This window comes from Beta vulgaris, chromosome 1 (genome assembly GCF_026745355.1).
Source record: "Beta vulgaris subsp. vulgaris cultivar EL10 chromosome 1, EL10.2, whole genome shotgun sequence".
Classification (NCBI taxonomy): domain Eukaryota; kingdom Viridiplantae; phylum Streptophyta; class Magnoliopsida; order Caryophyllales; family Amaranthaceae; genus Beta; species Beta vulgaris.
The window spans coordinates 58,723,067-58,738,606 of record NC_079202.1 but is presented as its reverse complement, the minus strand read 5'-3'; the positions used below and the strand labels follow the sequence as shown (position 1 = coordinate 58,738,606).

The 15,540-nt window shown below is 35.4% G+C and overlaps 2 protein-coding genes across 2 annotated transcripts; one reads left to right on the top strand and one right to left on the bottom strand.

Annotated features, from left to right (window-relative positions):
* Positions 1 to 2,295: 2,295 nt before the first annotated feature.
* LOC104887833 (bZIP transcription factor 29) lies at positions 2,296 to 7,664 on the top strand. The gene is made up of 4 exons (XM_010672588.4): positions 2,296 to 3,820; positions 3,902 to 4,034; positions 4,141 to 4,225; positions 7,170 to 7,664. The coding sequence occupies exons 1-4, from the start codon at positions 2,715 to 2,717 to the stop codon at positions 7,442 to 7,444; spliced, it is 1,599 nt and encodes a 532-aa protein (XP_010670890.1). The 5' UTR covers positions 2,296 to 2,714; the 3' UTR covers positions 7,445 to 7,664.
* Positions 7,665 to 8,388: 724 nt separating this feature from the next.
* On the bottom strand, positions 8,389 to 11,156 carry LOC104887843 (pentatricopeptide repeat-containing protein At4g14850). Its single transcript, XM_010672592.4, has 2 exons — positions 10,956 to 11,156; positions 8,389 to 10,580 (listed from the first exon to the last, which is right to left on the bottom strand). The coding sequence occupies exons 1-2, from the start codon at positions 11,034 to 11,036 to the stop codon at positions 8,409 to 8,411; spliced, it is 2,253 nt and encodes a 750-aa protein (XP_010670894.1). The 5' UTR covers positions 11,037 to 11,156; the 3' UTR covers positions 8,389 to 8,408.
* Between the last annotated feature and the right edge of the window lie 4,384 nt (positions 11,157 to 15,540).

The following is a 15,540-nucleotide window of genomic DNA, read 5'->3' as shown; positions in this document are numbered from 1 at the left end:
TCATACCCATTCAAGTTACCGACGCTATACCGAAGATCTGTTCTAATCACACTACAAATATTATTTCCTTACATAAAACCTAATAATAAACTCGCGCGTTTAAACTTTCTATCGTATATAATCCTCTTTTAGGGTCGGTTCTATTTGACATAAAACAACTTATGTTTTACATCTTACAGTCAACTACATCAAACATACTCCATTCTTAATGTTTTGCACACGACAACCTTCCATCAATGATTGTTCTTGCATACATAACACTTAAAATTCAAGTTAGTTAAATTTATATTTATATCAATATAGTCTTAATTAACTCTAAATGTATTATACTTCCACCGTACTGAAATAAGTGTAAGGCTTCTCTTTTTTATGTGAGACTTTTTGAGAGAAGTGTTCATGTAATTCAGAACGGGGGAAGTATATATATTTTTATAAAGTAATGGAGATAACTAAGGATCGGTTTATTATTTAGTTTATGTCTCGTTCCGCATTACGTCAATTTTCCCAGCGTACCCAATGGTTGCCCTATTGTTTGTAGTCATCAATTATTTTCTTACTTATTCACTCTTCCACCTCTGTCATACCATATACTCATTTCAATCCCGTATATTTTCTTACTCCAAGTGATTACCCTCTAATTTATGGTCATCACATTTTTGTCTTCTGCTTTTAATTTACATACACCATATATTCTCTCTTCTCCAATTCCTTCTTTGATTCTCTTACTTTTGGTTCATTATGAAGAGCTGAGTATCAGTTTTTTGGCCAGATTTTTTCTCTCTCCTAATAAACTAATATTTCATTGATACTCTCGCTCTGCATAACCTAATAGTGAAACAACCACTGGGAACGCTTTCAGTTTTAGTTTTGTGAATATAAATGTCATATGATATAATAAGTATTCCATCGGTCCCATTTTTGTAAGCATGAAAGAAAAAAACTAGGGAGGAACTAACCCAAGACAAGAGCCACCCTAAAGCATCCTTGCGGATGATAAAAGAAAATGAAACATTAGAAATATCAAACCAGTAAGTAACGAGTTATATGTCCATGGTGAGCCATCCAATCCGCACCAGCATTAACTTCTCTGAAGATATGGGTGATCTGAACCTCCTCAAATAAAAGCTTTCAATTCTTGCTCTGAATCTTCAATTAGAGAGGAAATAGACCATGACATCTTCCAAACTCTTTTTAATCGACTGGATAACGGACAAGTTATCACCTTCCACCATAAACTTTTTAATTTATAGAGAGATAGCACTCCTAATACCTTTCATAAGATCCCAAACTTCAACCACTAGGATGGACAAATAAGGATCTAGTGTTTGTTTCCCTTTTGCACGGTCTCCAAGATATATATTTGACCTTCAATATCTTCAATTCCGTATTAATATAAATTATAAAAAGTTGATATTTATGAAAGTACATGTTGAGACGAATTTAACAAGCTACATGAGTATGTTTCTTTGTACTCCTATATATTAATGAGAATATTTGTTACAAAAAAAATTAGAATATTTGGTCAAAATTTTTTAAATTTAACCTCATGAGAGAGAAACAAGCATTATATTATGAAACTGATGGAGTATAATAAACTTATCATTACTCATATTTACACTAAACTTGTTAATTTTGAAAACTTACGACTGAAAATTGCAAACTACTTTTTTTGATTTTTTAAAAAAACTCGATACTATAAACAAAAAAAGGGATAAAATTGAATTAAACTAAAAGTAAAGCGTTAAGTGAGAGATGCTATCTCAGCGGAATACGGATACCACCCTGAATTCCAGGACATTGTCCATGGATCGAATCCTCATCCAAACAATATGTTGAGGAATTTTACTTCTGGACTATTTAGCCTTGTACCCAACCTCTAACCTGGTATACCTTGTAGGCGAGTAACCTAGCAGGATTGATCTACAGACTAATTATTTTTCCTAATTATATATAAAAAAAAAAAACAAAAAGCAAAACAACAAAATTAAAAATAAAAAGAACATGGGCTTTAAACCAAAACCATGTCACAGTCAAAAGGGCGGTGGATGGTGATTCAACGTATCCACGGCCTACAAGGCTACAATAAAAATAAGAATATAAAGATAAGATAAGACGGTCAGACCAAAGTCCGGATATCACGGGTTCCTCATCACAATTTTTAAAAAACAATTAAATAAAGTCAAAACGCGTCGAAATGAAATTGACATTCAAACCAAAACTCACATGCACCCCAAATTTTCTGATTTTTATTTTATTTTTTCAAATTAATTTAACCAAATAAATAATCTCATCAACAGAGAGAGGAGAGAGAAAAATTGCGAAAAATTGTTCGCGCTAATCTAGAGAGAGAAGAACCTTCCTTTTTATTTTATTTTTATTTTTATTTTTTTTGATTTTGAGAATCATATTATCGCGTATCTTCTTCTTCACGCATTTACCAAAAGTTCACACTTTCAGCTAAAAAAGCCATTGATTTTCTCTCTCCTCCATTAAATCTTTGAAAAAAGGTGAAGTGTACTTTCTCTCTCATCTCACTGTAATTTTATTTTCTAGGGTTTTGTATTTCTTGTAAATTATTGTTATTTTTGTTGTTGTTTTGATGAATTTGGGAGTTGTATGTTGTGATTAACGGTGGAATTATAGTCATTTTAGGGTTTAAGTGAAGTTATTAGGGTTTTGGATTGTGATTTAGGAGAAAAAGAATTTAATAATTTATGGAGGGAAGTGATGAAACTGGAGTTATGCAAAGAATTGAATCATCATTTGGTAATTGTTCATCTTCAGTTAATAAACAAAGTAGTAATAATCAAATTGGAATAAATGGTCAAATGCAGAATTTGAGTGTAACAGAGGTGTTTAATAGTAATATTATTAGTGGTAAGAGACCTGCTGGTATACCTCCATCACACCCACATTCTCATTTTATAGTCCCTAAAATTGTTCCCCAGCAAGTTGGGGGTACTCAGAACTCGGCACATTCGAGGTCATTATCGCAGTCGTCGTTCTTTTCGTTTGATCACTTGCCTCCGTTGAGTCCTACGGTGTTTAGGGAGTCTGTTGCGCCGGTTCATGGGTCCAATGAGATTGTTATGGAGGAGAAAGATGGTGGTTTACGAGGAGGAGGTAGTGGGGTTCATGTTAGTGAGGGATTACCTCCTCGTAGGAGACATAGGCGGTCTAGTAGTGATGTTTCGTTGGTGTTTGCTTCAATGGGGCAGCCTTCCGCGCCTCAGTTTATGCCCAAGGAGAAGGAAAAGGATAAGCCGGTGCAGCTTGTTTTGAAACGAGAATCCGATTGGGGTGGGAGTGGGACAGGGAATGCTGATGGGGGTGGCGAGAGAAAATCAGAGGGTGAAGTGGTGGATGATTTATTTTCAGCTTATATGAATTTGGATAATCTTGATGCTTTGAATTCGTCTAGTTTGGATGACAAGGATATGGATAGTAGGGCGAGTGGTACAAGGACTAATGACAGTAGTGAAAATGAAGTTGAAAGCGGCATAGGTGGAAATTCTCATGGTGAAAAGAGAAGCAAAAGAAGTGCACCTGGAGATCTTGGTCCAACTGGTCGCCATTTCAGAAGTCTTTCTATGGATAGTTTTATGGGGAATTTGAATTTTAGTGATGAGTCGCCCAAGCTTTCACCTTCACCTGGTATTCAGTCAGCTCAACACTCACCCAGCAATTCATTTGATGAGAACACCAATAAGTTCAGCGTGGAGTTTGCCAACAGTGATTTTAGTCCTGCAGAACTAAAGAAGATCATGACAAGTGAGAAATTAGCTGAGATTGCAGTGTCGGACCCGAAACGTGTAAAGAGGTATCAAACTATAACTGATTTTATGTTCTGGTCTTTTAGTTGATTGTTAGTTTTCTTACCTTGTATTTGTTGTTGTTTCAGAATATTGGCTAATCGTCAATCAGCTGCTCGCTCCAAGGAGCGGAAATTGAGATACATTGCAGAGTTGGAGCACAAAGTGCAAACATTACAGACAGAAGCTACTACACTGTCGGCTCAGCTCACACTTCTTCAGGTTTTAAAAATTCTTTCTATTTTTGTTAATTGCTCCTTCGCTTTTCTTACCAGTTAATGTTTTTACCAGTTGAGACTTGACTGAATCCAAATTGTTACACTTTCAGAGGGATTCTTCTGGGCTGACTACTCAGAACAATGAGTTGAGATTCCGTCTTCAATCTATGGAGCAACAGGCCCAGCTGAGGGATGGTATGGTTTTCAGTTTGCTATCCTTTTCTTTTTCTTTTTCTTATGTGATCATCTGCTGGCTTCTCAGCTGCTTCTTGCATGATATTATGCGTTGGTGTTACCGCTATCTTTGGTTTAGTGGATTGGTGGATTAGTGGATGTTTTCTTTTAGATGATGTATAATTCTATTGGGATAACGGTCTCAGACACTAGCCCATCGGTACTGGCCCAAAGCTGGAATTGGCAAATACTTCCTCCGTTTAGAAATAGTTGCATCGTTTCTACTTTTCATGCATGCCGATGTATGATTTCAACCATTAATATCTTTAATTATCAATAAGTAAAAATTATAAAAAGTTGATATTAAAAAAATTTACATCGAGACAAATCTAACAAGATCCCTCATGACTATGTTTTTCCTAAAATATAAATCACCAAAGACAATCTAAGTGTAAGATGTGAATAGTGCACAAAATAGAAATGGTGCAACTATTTCTAAACGGAGGAAGTAATATTGAAAATATGATTGCAGTTTGCAAAATCTCCACCATTAATGTTTTTTGTTGTAGCAGCCTGTCCAAGAGGCAAGAACTTATATACTCCAAGTTAATCTCTCCTTCTCTATTGATATCTATTAACTACTATTTCCATTCATCTAGATTTCAAGCTGTACTGACTCAAATTTAGAATACCAATCTGGAGGCTGTTATCAAATTTGCTAACCCCTCCATGAACTAAAACCGAAACGTGTGGTTTCTTACATGCACATTGGTAAAGTGGTTTCAAATGATTTTATCAAATCTAGATAGCTTTGTGTTCTCATACCCGTTCCATGTACCTAAATGTATTGCAAAGTAAGTAACACTTAGCAGGTTATATTGTCATTCTTCTTTTGAAAGTGAGATGTTTGGAAGTTGTAATAAGATTTACTGTCAAGAACGGGTGCATTCCATATTGAAGGTTGAGCCTTTCCTCGCTTAAGCAGGCATATCTTCACAAATATTCCCCCCCTTTTTTGTTGATTTTACGAACTTCCTCATCATCTACTTAGCTTAGGCCAATTAGAAATTAAGATCTTTGTTACCTTCCTTCCATTTTCTAATCACGCACAATTTTTTGAAGCCATATGCCTCTTTCACTTTCTCTTCCTCTTTCCTCTTTCCTCCTTAATGTGCATGTGATTATGTAGAAACAGATTATGTATATAGTTTGTGCAATTGATGATATTTTATCATCGATTTCCAAAACTAATACTTGTATGTCGGTTAAGGTGGCATAGTCACACATTGAAGATGATGAGGTGTCAGAGGCAGGTTGACCACCCGACTTTGATGATTTCATGGTAAAATCTAAGGTTTGTCTAGCAGGCTGATGATTGGCAGTAGGAAATTGCATTTTGGTCAAAGAAATAGGGAAACTGTGAGAGTTCTTAATTAAAATTTGAAAATTTGACCCAAAATTTAATGAAGTATTTTTTTTCATTGAAGCCACAAGAAAAACTTCATTTTTATTACTATCTTTTGCCTTGCTCATTCTTATTTCTTGCCAAAATAAGCATGAAAGTAGCTAAAAACTGCTTGAGATGTACTTGTGGTGTAATTTGTTTTAGTGTTACTGTTAAATGGGAGTGCAAATTGTACCTTATTTCAGACGTGAGATTGGTGTACTTTATTGTTTCTGAAGCAGACAACTCTAAGAACCGCCCCCCTCCACCAAAAAAACCCCATTGGATAGACTTAATGTCTCCAACTGAAATCGATAGTTAATCCTTGATCGCCATTGGCATTGATCGACATATATATTTGAAGAAATATTAAGTACTTCCTCTGTTTCTTTTTACTTGCAACAGTTTGACTTTTACGCTTGCCAATGCATAATTTTAACCATCAATAACTTTAATTACCGATAAATAAAAATTATAAAAAATATATATTCGGAAAATATACATTCAGACGAATCTAACAAGATCCTACATGAATATGTATTTCCTTAACAATAAATCACCATACATAAACTAAGTAGAGTTGGTGAATAGTGTAAAAGTCAAACCGTTGCAAGTAAAAAGAAACGGAGGAAGTATACAATAAGGGAGGCAATCATCCTGGAAAATCTGTCGGACACACTTCAGATGATTTGAGATTTTTCCTCAAGAGAAGGGACATAATACGGATTGCTTGCTTTTGAACTTTCACAGAGGCAACTCGCCATTATATTGTAAGATCAGAAATTCAGAATGCAAATTGCAACCGCACAATTTTGGTTCGGAACCTGTAAGCTCTGTACGTGATCTGGGTACTGCGAAGAGGGTAATACATATATAAGGCTAGAAAGATTTTTAAGAGAAAAAGCACTATGCGTGATCTAGTCAGAAGCAAATTTAGCAGCTAATTCTTCTATATTTTTTGGAGAAAATGAGTAACCATCACATGGTCCTTCTTGGATAACTGCTTATGGTTTAAAATTAACATTTCATTAAAGAATGTTGATTTTGTCTTTTTACCGTGATCATGAACTACCTTTTTATTGCCATCTTTACTGTGAGTACTAATAGAAAGTGTTGCTTCAGGTTCTCCACATTTATGTTTTGATGTTAGGTTTTATTAGTAAGAGGCCAAATAAAATAGTAGTATTATAGCAATTGTTCTCCCTTGAAAACTGTATTTTACTGGCATTAAGACTTGTGGCCTCTTTAATCCTGGTCAGATGTAGACACTGTGTCCTCTCTGTCCAATCGGTCTAATCCGATGGCATTCTTTCTTTCAGTTCTTTCTCGAGACCAAGAATTCCTTTACAGAGAATTTCCATGTTTCTAAAAATTACGAGTCATTATATCTGCTTCATGTTTGAGATTTAACTTTTATCAGAAAGAGACAGCTTTGAACTGTGTGCATTCATGCTCTGAAGTGTGAACAACTATGTGTAACCATTTGTTCTTACGAATTCTCTGTTTGCTCTGATATTGCAGCTCTGAATGAAGCACTTACAGCAGAAGTTCACCGCTTGAAGCTTGTGAGTGCTGATCTCAGAGGCGAGTCCGCTTCAAATTGTATGCCTCAGGGCCCTCAGCAGGGAATGTCAAATAACCAGATGCTGCAGATGCAGCGTTCCCAGTACAACATGTATCAGTTGCAGCAGCATCAGCAGCATCATAACAACCAAAAACAGCAGCAGACTCAGGAGGAACCTCAACAAAACCAGTCTACACAGTGTCAGCAAGATGCTGAGGCTCCTAAGATTTGATTTAAGACGAGATTCTGGTTTCGAACCATCTTCTCAGAAGTTGTAGGCGCCCTTCTAAGATGATAAGCAGTCTGCTAGCGTATATATGTTGTGTATTTAGATTTTATCCCAATATGTTGTGATATATTGATATCTATTCATTCAATCTTTAGTCCGATGTTATCATTATTTTGTCGACTTCGGATGATATTGATATGTATAATGATACTTAAAACCAATACTTGGACACCTCCCTTACATGGCTTTTTTGGTACTGGGTAGAGACATTGATAAAGCTAAATTTGCCATATTAGACAAAAGCGCCTTCTTACTTTTTGATTGGCTTTTGGTGTTTGACGTGATAAAAGTCCTAAAAATGGCTATGATAAATTGGCTTCAGTTAGTTAATTGTTACTCAGCTAAGGAACATTTGAAGGTTTACTAAGTAGTTGTATCCCAAGAGAGATCCAAACAATTATCATTGAAAGTTTGGTAATCTGTTGTAAATTGTTAAAAAAGAATCCATTTAAAACTTCATCCCAACTTTCCTCATGAACACTGAATAGGCTTATTAATGAGGGTGTCAAAAACACCGGTGAAAAGGTGGAGAGAGAGAGAGAGTAACAATTAAAAAGTTATGTTCAATCCCCTCAAAAAAAAAAAAAAAAAAGTGATGTTTAAAAATGGAAACAAGTAAAATGGGAACAACATTTAGGAACACCCAAAATAGAATACGGAAACTATAAAATGCGACGGAGGGAGTACTATAAAAAAACTAGGATAGACAACATGTGGAACGCCTGTTAGAGAATAAGAGATGGGATGACCACCATCTTTTTTCTTCTGAAAAACATGAGTAGAGCGAATTTAGTCATGGTTGATGACAACAGGATTGAGAAAGGGTGTTTATATCTGGACACAAAGCTGAATTTTAGGCAGGCAGTATTAACTAACTAAAAACCCAATTAAGCAGAAAATCATTAGATTAAAAAAGATTGGCAAAATCTCCACAAGAACAATGTCCATTAACAAATCTATGGAGTCGCTTACTATCACGGATTATAATTTCACGGTCAGTAATTTCAGAGACAAGCTTGATGAATGTATGACAATCCCTGCACATACCAATACTCTTGACTATTCGTAGAGGAACACTTTTACTTGTTTGTAACAATCCAAAAGCAATTGCTAACTTTTCACTATGATGTACAGAAGAAGTTACAGGTTCCGCCTCATCGTCCTCCATATCAGTTACTTGTGGGCTTTGAGATTGATATCCCCGACCCTTGATCTCATCAACCAATGTACTCAAGTAGTTCTCAACCTCTATTTTAAGAGGATATGACCAATTTTTCGGTGAAAATGAGTAAACTTTATCCTTAATGCTCAACCAACTCCAATCCTGCAACTTTCCGAGCTTTTCATCCTTCATCAATTTCCTTACTCTGGAGACATCTTGCCATCTTTCTGCTGAAAGATACATGTTCAACAACAAAACATAGGTTTCGTTATCTTTGGGCTTCAGTTTAAGCAATTGTTCAGCAGCATAATAACCCAACTCCAGATTTCCTTGACTTCTACAGCCAGCAATTAAGATGGACCAGATAACATCGTTGGGTTCACACCCCATTCTCTTGGTAAGATCAAAAGCTTCCTCTAGCCGCCCTAATCTAACATACATGTCTATCAAACATGCATAATGCTCCATTATTGGCTTAATCTTGTATCTTGTCTTCATCATATCGAAGTATTGTAGGGCCTTATCAACCAGGCCGGCTTGGCTACATGCGGACAATACACCGACAAACGTGATTTTATTTGGTTTCTCTCCAGCTGATAGCATTTCCTCGAATAGCTGTAGTGCTTCCTGAGATCGGCCATGTTGGGCAAAAGCCGAAATCATAGATGACCAAGATATCATAGTCTTTGTCTGCATCTCAGTGAAAGCTTTTGCAGCTTTGTCAATGTTTCCGCATTTACTATACATGTTAACCAGGGAGGTTCCTACAATCAAATCAGCCAAATACCCACTTTTGATGGTCTGAGCATGAACCTGTTCTCCTTGATCCAAGGCCATCAGAGAACTGCAAACACTCAAGACACTTGACAAGGTGAAAAGATCTGGTTTTGTGCCTGATCTATTCATCTTCAAAAAGATACTTAATGCCCGATTTCCACTTTGTTGAGCAGAAAGCCGGTTCTCTGCAAGATCCATCATTTGGGCACGACCTGCTATCATAGCATTCCATGTAACCAAGCTGATAGATTCCATGTCATCAAATAGTCTATTTGCTTCATCAATCAATCCGCACTTCAAGTACAAGTACATAATTGAATTATCAATTAGCAGGTTCCCTTGGAATCCGAGTTTGATGCTTAAGGAATGTAATTGTCTCCCTACTTCTAAAGCTTGTATTGTACAACACAAACTGAAGATGCTAGTGAAGGTGAACTCATTGAGCTCAGTATCTTCTGAAAGCATCATCAAAAAATACCTTACACCCATCATAGGATCCCCATTATCACCACAAGCAGCAATAACCGTTGTCCATGATACAACATTCTTTTCTTCTATCCTTCTAAACGTGTCAACAGCTGAAGACAAGCTTCTGCATTTAGAGTAAAAGCTACAAAGGGCATTACCAACACTCGTATCAGATTCAATACCATATTTGACAATGTAAGCATGGATTTGCTTTCCTAATTTTACAAGTAACAACAACGAACAAGCACTTAATATCGTCCCAAATGTATAACTCGTTGGATATGCCCCAACTTCCAACATTTCTACAAAAACGCGAAGAGCTACCTCAGGCTGCGAATTATGAACATATCCCGTCATAAGCCCTGTCCAACTAACAACATTTCTCCCAGGCAATTGATTAAATACCTTCTGAGCATATTCCATGTACCCACATTTAGCATATACATTTACAAGGGAAGTCATAACAAATGTATCTTCATGGGTTCCAGTTTTTACAATGTGGGAATGGGCCATTTGAGCATTCAACACCGACCGTTTCGCAATACATTCTTGCAACAAAGGGATATAGAATGAGGATTCAAATTGGGTACCTTCATTAGAGGTAGACAATGTCTCTCTTAAATTCAAGAAACTCTTCTCCAAATTTGCACTTGGATAACTAACATTTGGACTCTGAAATTCCAAATTCCAGCAAAAAAAAATCAACAATCACATAGAAAAATCAACACTATTGCAATATCACTTTCATAAAATTCTTTTCACCATTGATTTTCAGTAACTTGAAGGACAAAAAAGGTGTAATTTGATCAAACAAAATAAATGTATTTTCCAATATCAACATCAATTACTTCAAAGATCAATTTCTTTCTCCATTTTTGTAAATTTGTCACTGACCCACAAAGTTGAATTCATGCATAGATAATAAATATATAAAATTAAAGATATTGCCACTCAAAAGAAGTAGATAAATCACAAAATTAAAGTTCAAACAGAATTTTAAAAGTGGTATTGTAATATGTAGAGTAAAATGGAGAAGAAAGTTAATACCTTTTCATTAGTGGGTATCTTTCTGACGTCTGGTTCGAGTTTGAGATTGCCATTTACGGCAACTGAAGGCAGGGAAGCCATGAAATAAGCGAGGGCATGAGAGAGAGAAAAGAGAGAGTTCAATATGAGCTTCAGCTTAGATAACAGAACGTTTGCCGTTAACTTCTTATCTGGAGAAATTTTATTTCTTGGAATTTGAAGTTGTTTTTCTTCTTTTCTTTCTATTTACACCTTTTTAAAGAGCATTTGTTTGATAGAACTTATAAAATAGAAGTGTCTCTTATGCTACATTTCCAAAAATAAAGATGGGAAATTGTATCATTTAAATATAGAATGATTGACTTCTATGACACCCGCTATTTATTTTGGTGTGTAGTACAACGTCATGAACTAAAGCGGATGGTTTTCACACTACCAACTATATTAATGGATTTACATAATGACGCGAGGCTCGTCGAAGGGCGTTGATATTGCCATAGCTAAAAAGTATAATCTTTTTAAATGTTTTCAATGTAATCTAAATAACTCCCTGTTTATAGCTTCAACAGGATTTAGGGTCTATGTCACGTGTCATGACAGACACCCATTGTTGTAGTTGGTGTTCAGGAGTTCTCTTGCTCAACCATCACCACCTCCAACTCTAGCAAGCTCCCCCATAGTTGCACGAAAAGAACTTTCTCTTGATTATGATTACTCATATCCACCATGAATATCGAAATGTTTTGCAGTTTGTCGTTGTTTTGAGTACATGAGCCAAATTAGAGCTAGTGATGGTTAGAATCGACTGCGGGTCTCAATATTCAAATCCAACCACCAATGGAAGCGCTCTCTCTCTCTCTCTCTCTCGCGCGCGCACACACAACACACACTCTCTCTATTATGATGTTTCCCAATCATGTTTGTCGCTTCAAGAAATCTATATATAGTCTGAACTCTGAAACAATACCTCCAAGCTTGGTTTAATTTCATCATTTTAATATATTTGTTTTGTTACAAGAGGGCTTCTTCTCTTGTCAACCTCATAACTCCATGTTCATTTTTCGTCGTGGCAAGTTTATTGTTTATCTACTTCTATATGTTGATGATATTATTGTCACTGAGAATTCTTCCTTCATCATCTTGAAATTAATTAATTTTTATCGTTTATCTCATTTTGCTATGAAAGATTTGGGGGATTTTCACTACTTTCTCAGGGTCCGGGTAGTGCGAGCTCCTCGTGGTCTACTAACCTCCCCTAAAAAAATATTTTACTAACCCAAATTTGACAAGAAGTAGCACAATTGAGCTAACAACACCAAAAATCAATCATCAAGTTGTAAAAATGCAAACTCCAATAAAGAAAAAGGAGTATGAGATAATTAACAATTAGCACTGAGTTCTCGAATTTCAATTTCGCAAACCTAAACTGAAAGTTATAGATAATTGATTTCGCAATTTGCAAACCCTAAATTAAATATTGAAGGAGATAAAGAGTAAAGTTTGTGGTGGTGGCCTAGTGGGAGAAGGTGAGGAGTGGTGTTATAGCCTGTAAGTGAGAATGGAGTAAGAGAGGACGAGAGATAGAGACAATAAGATGTGCGAGAGGAGAAGGCAGAGAGTGAGGAATGTCAAAGGCTTGCAATATCTAAGAGGGAAAAATAAAACCGAGTACACGTGTACCCAAGTAGAGTTCCCGCACGGATTGTTACCCGACATGACTTTACTCATTTTCCCGGGGTCGGGTACCCAACCCGATAAAACTTTTAGAACAACATTTTGACCCGACTTTTTAATGCGGGTCAACGGGTTCTCTGGTCGGGTAATTCGAGTCGGGTTTTCTTGACCACACCTACTGCATACTTACCAAACTTCCAGCAACATGATGTTTCATTGTGGCAAGCAACCAAGATCTAACCATGTAATCACATCTCTCCCATTTCTGTATTTTTTCACCATTTTTAGTAGGCTTAGAATGCTTTCCTTCGAGAAAACCAAGTTTATTCTTGGCTCCAAATGCAACCCTTATGCTCTTGCTCCAACTTATAAAATTTGTTCCATCAAAAGTTATGCTTCCAAGAGGGTTTGATCTATTCTCATTCACTGGAATGAATAGAGGATCCTTGCATGGATTCAGAGAAGAAGTTTCTCCTTCCTTTCCTTCTTTTCTCGCATCACCTCCACCAGCCATGAATAAAGCCAGAGCCTCTGGAACTTTCTTAAGCTTGGGATCATAACTCCTGTAGCTCTGATACCATGAAAAAAAATCAAAGACTCAAACTTGGATTATAATCTGGAAAATATCTTCCAGTTTCTTGTATTCAAAGAGAGAAATTTTGCTGGAAGGGATTACTCCCATATATGTTCTAATGGCTATATATACAAGCAATACATCTCTCTCCCAATATATATCAAAACATCAAGAGAAAACCTAGACCTATATAAGAGAGTTGAACATAGGACAGAAAAAAATACAACCAAAATAACAATTGTCGAACTAGGTACATGATCCAAGGCAGAATAATCTACATGAGGAACATGATATATAACAATATGTGCCTTAGCCACACAAACAATAAATAACTTGTATATTACAATAGTTCTCCATGCGTAGATCGAGGGGGTGTAACGATCGATACTTAAGGATATATATGTAATATAATGTCAATCTTATCTGAATTTTTAATGTAAATAGAATGTAGGGCTACCTTTCTTGGTGAACCGTCACATTAATCACACAAATAATAACCCGAATACTGAAGAATAAAGGATTAATAGTTTGTTGAAGTTGAAAAAGTTTATCCTATAAGTTATTGAAAAGTTTGAATTGATGATGTGTTCTTAATGTCCCATGTACTGTATGATTTTGATTTTGTTTATAATGTCTATAAGTCTTAGGGTGTTGGTTGGTTCAATAACATAAATTTGATTGTTATTCGAATAATCCATATAGGCACTTCTTATGAATCTGAATATGTTTTCTTGGATGCAAACCTCAATGAATTTGTGATTTGAAGATAAATAGTATGTTTTTTTTTTAGGTGAGATGGATGATCCTACAAACTAACACCTCTCATGGATCTATTTTGCCAGCTTTTGTAAGTAGGCATGGCAATGGGACGGGTGTGGGCCGGTTCCACTTGGACCTAGACCCGTCCAAATCCGCTGGGTCTAGATTTATCAGATCCGCTGGGTCTAGCTGGTCCACATGTTTTAACTGAGTCATAAATGAATCCTTCTTAGTTTTAAGTTTTCATCACATTTTTGAATATATGTAATTAAAAGTTCTCACCCTAATATATATAGGTCTTGCATCTATGGTTAAAGCATTATCTAAACAAAATTTTAAAAATTAACTCATAAAATTTTAAAATGTTACAACTTACAAGTCTTAGATAGAGTTACAACACTAACGAGTTCACAACATCACAACTCATAAAAATGTAGAGTTTAGTTTTTTAAAAAATCTAATATGTAAATGGATCTACGTCTAGCATATGTGGATCTGGACGCGACCGCACTCTTCGAGTCCCAGACCCGACCCAAACCCATTGGGCCAATTTTTTGGGAATCAGACCCTTATAAATAGGTCGCCCCTAATGGGTCTGGGTCAGGTCTATGACCCATTGACATCTCTATTTAAGATATGAAAGTGGTGGGGAATGATAAGAGGGAGATTTCCTTAAAAAGAAATTACAGTGGGGTTTGATTTTGTGACCTTCAAGTCATGAAGTCAATCCTTTACCACTAAACATGCTTGTTAAGTTAGGAACATATACCTTATTTTGGTATTTGACCTTCATTTCATACAACCTACTTCGTTAATCCTCATTATATATCTTTGTTGTATATCACAACACATGCTTTCCCATTGTTCATCTATATATATATATTTCAATAAGATTAGGTTGTTATCTTTTAATTTTTAATATCAAGTTCCATTGAAGTCTTTGGTCATATAAAAAAATCAAAATATAATTTTACCAATCATTTAAAAGATTCTTAAACTAAAGATAATTCATCCTTATCCAGTCGAAAATCCCACATTCAAATTATAAGAGAAATATGATTGAGGTGGTGCAAAAGACAATTTTACATTATAGCAAAGAAGAAGTGAATCTTATGGGAAGTGATATAATAATACTTTAAACCTATTTATTTTAATTATTTTTAAAGAAGTAAGATACTCCTTCATTTTTTTGATTGCTACATTATATTTTGTATAAGATTTTAGACAAAGTCATTTTCAAATCTTTTAGCTGTTTAAATTTAAAATCAAAGGGGAAAAATGGAAAAAAATATTTTTTGATGGAAGAAGTGAAAAACAAAAAAAAAAAAAAATATTTTTTGGTAAATCAAATATTCCAAATAAAAAAAGTCTAAACAACTAATCATTAAAAAAAAAAATTACTAAAAAAAATATAGCAATAAAAAAAAAACAGAGACAGAATTGATGTGGATTAGTGGAGATTGGTACACTCATGACATCTCTTCATGGCCTAATGGGTATATACCATAGAATATAAAATTTCTAAGTTGAAGTTTGAATTTATAAAATAAGCAGAGTTGGATGTTAAGTTACTTGTAAGCAGAAGTAGTAGTACTTTAT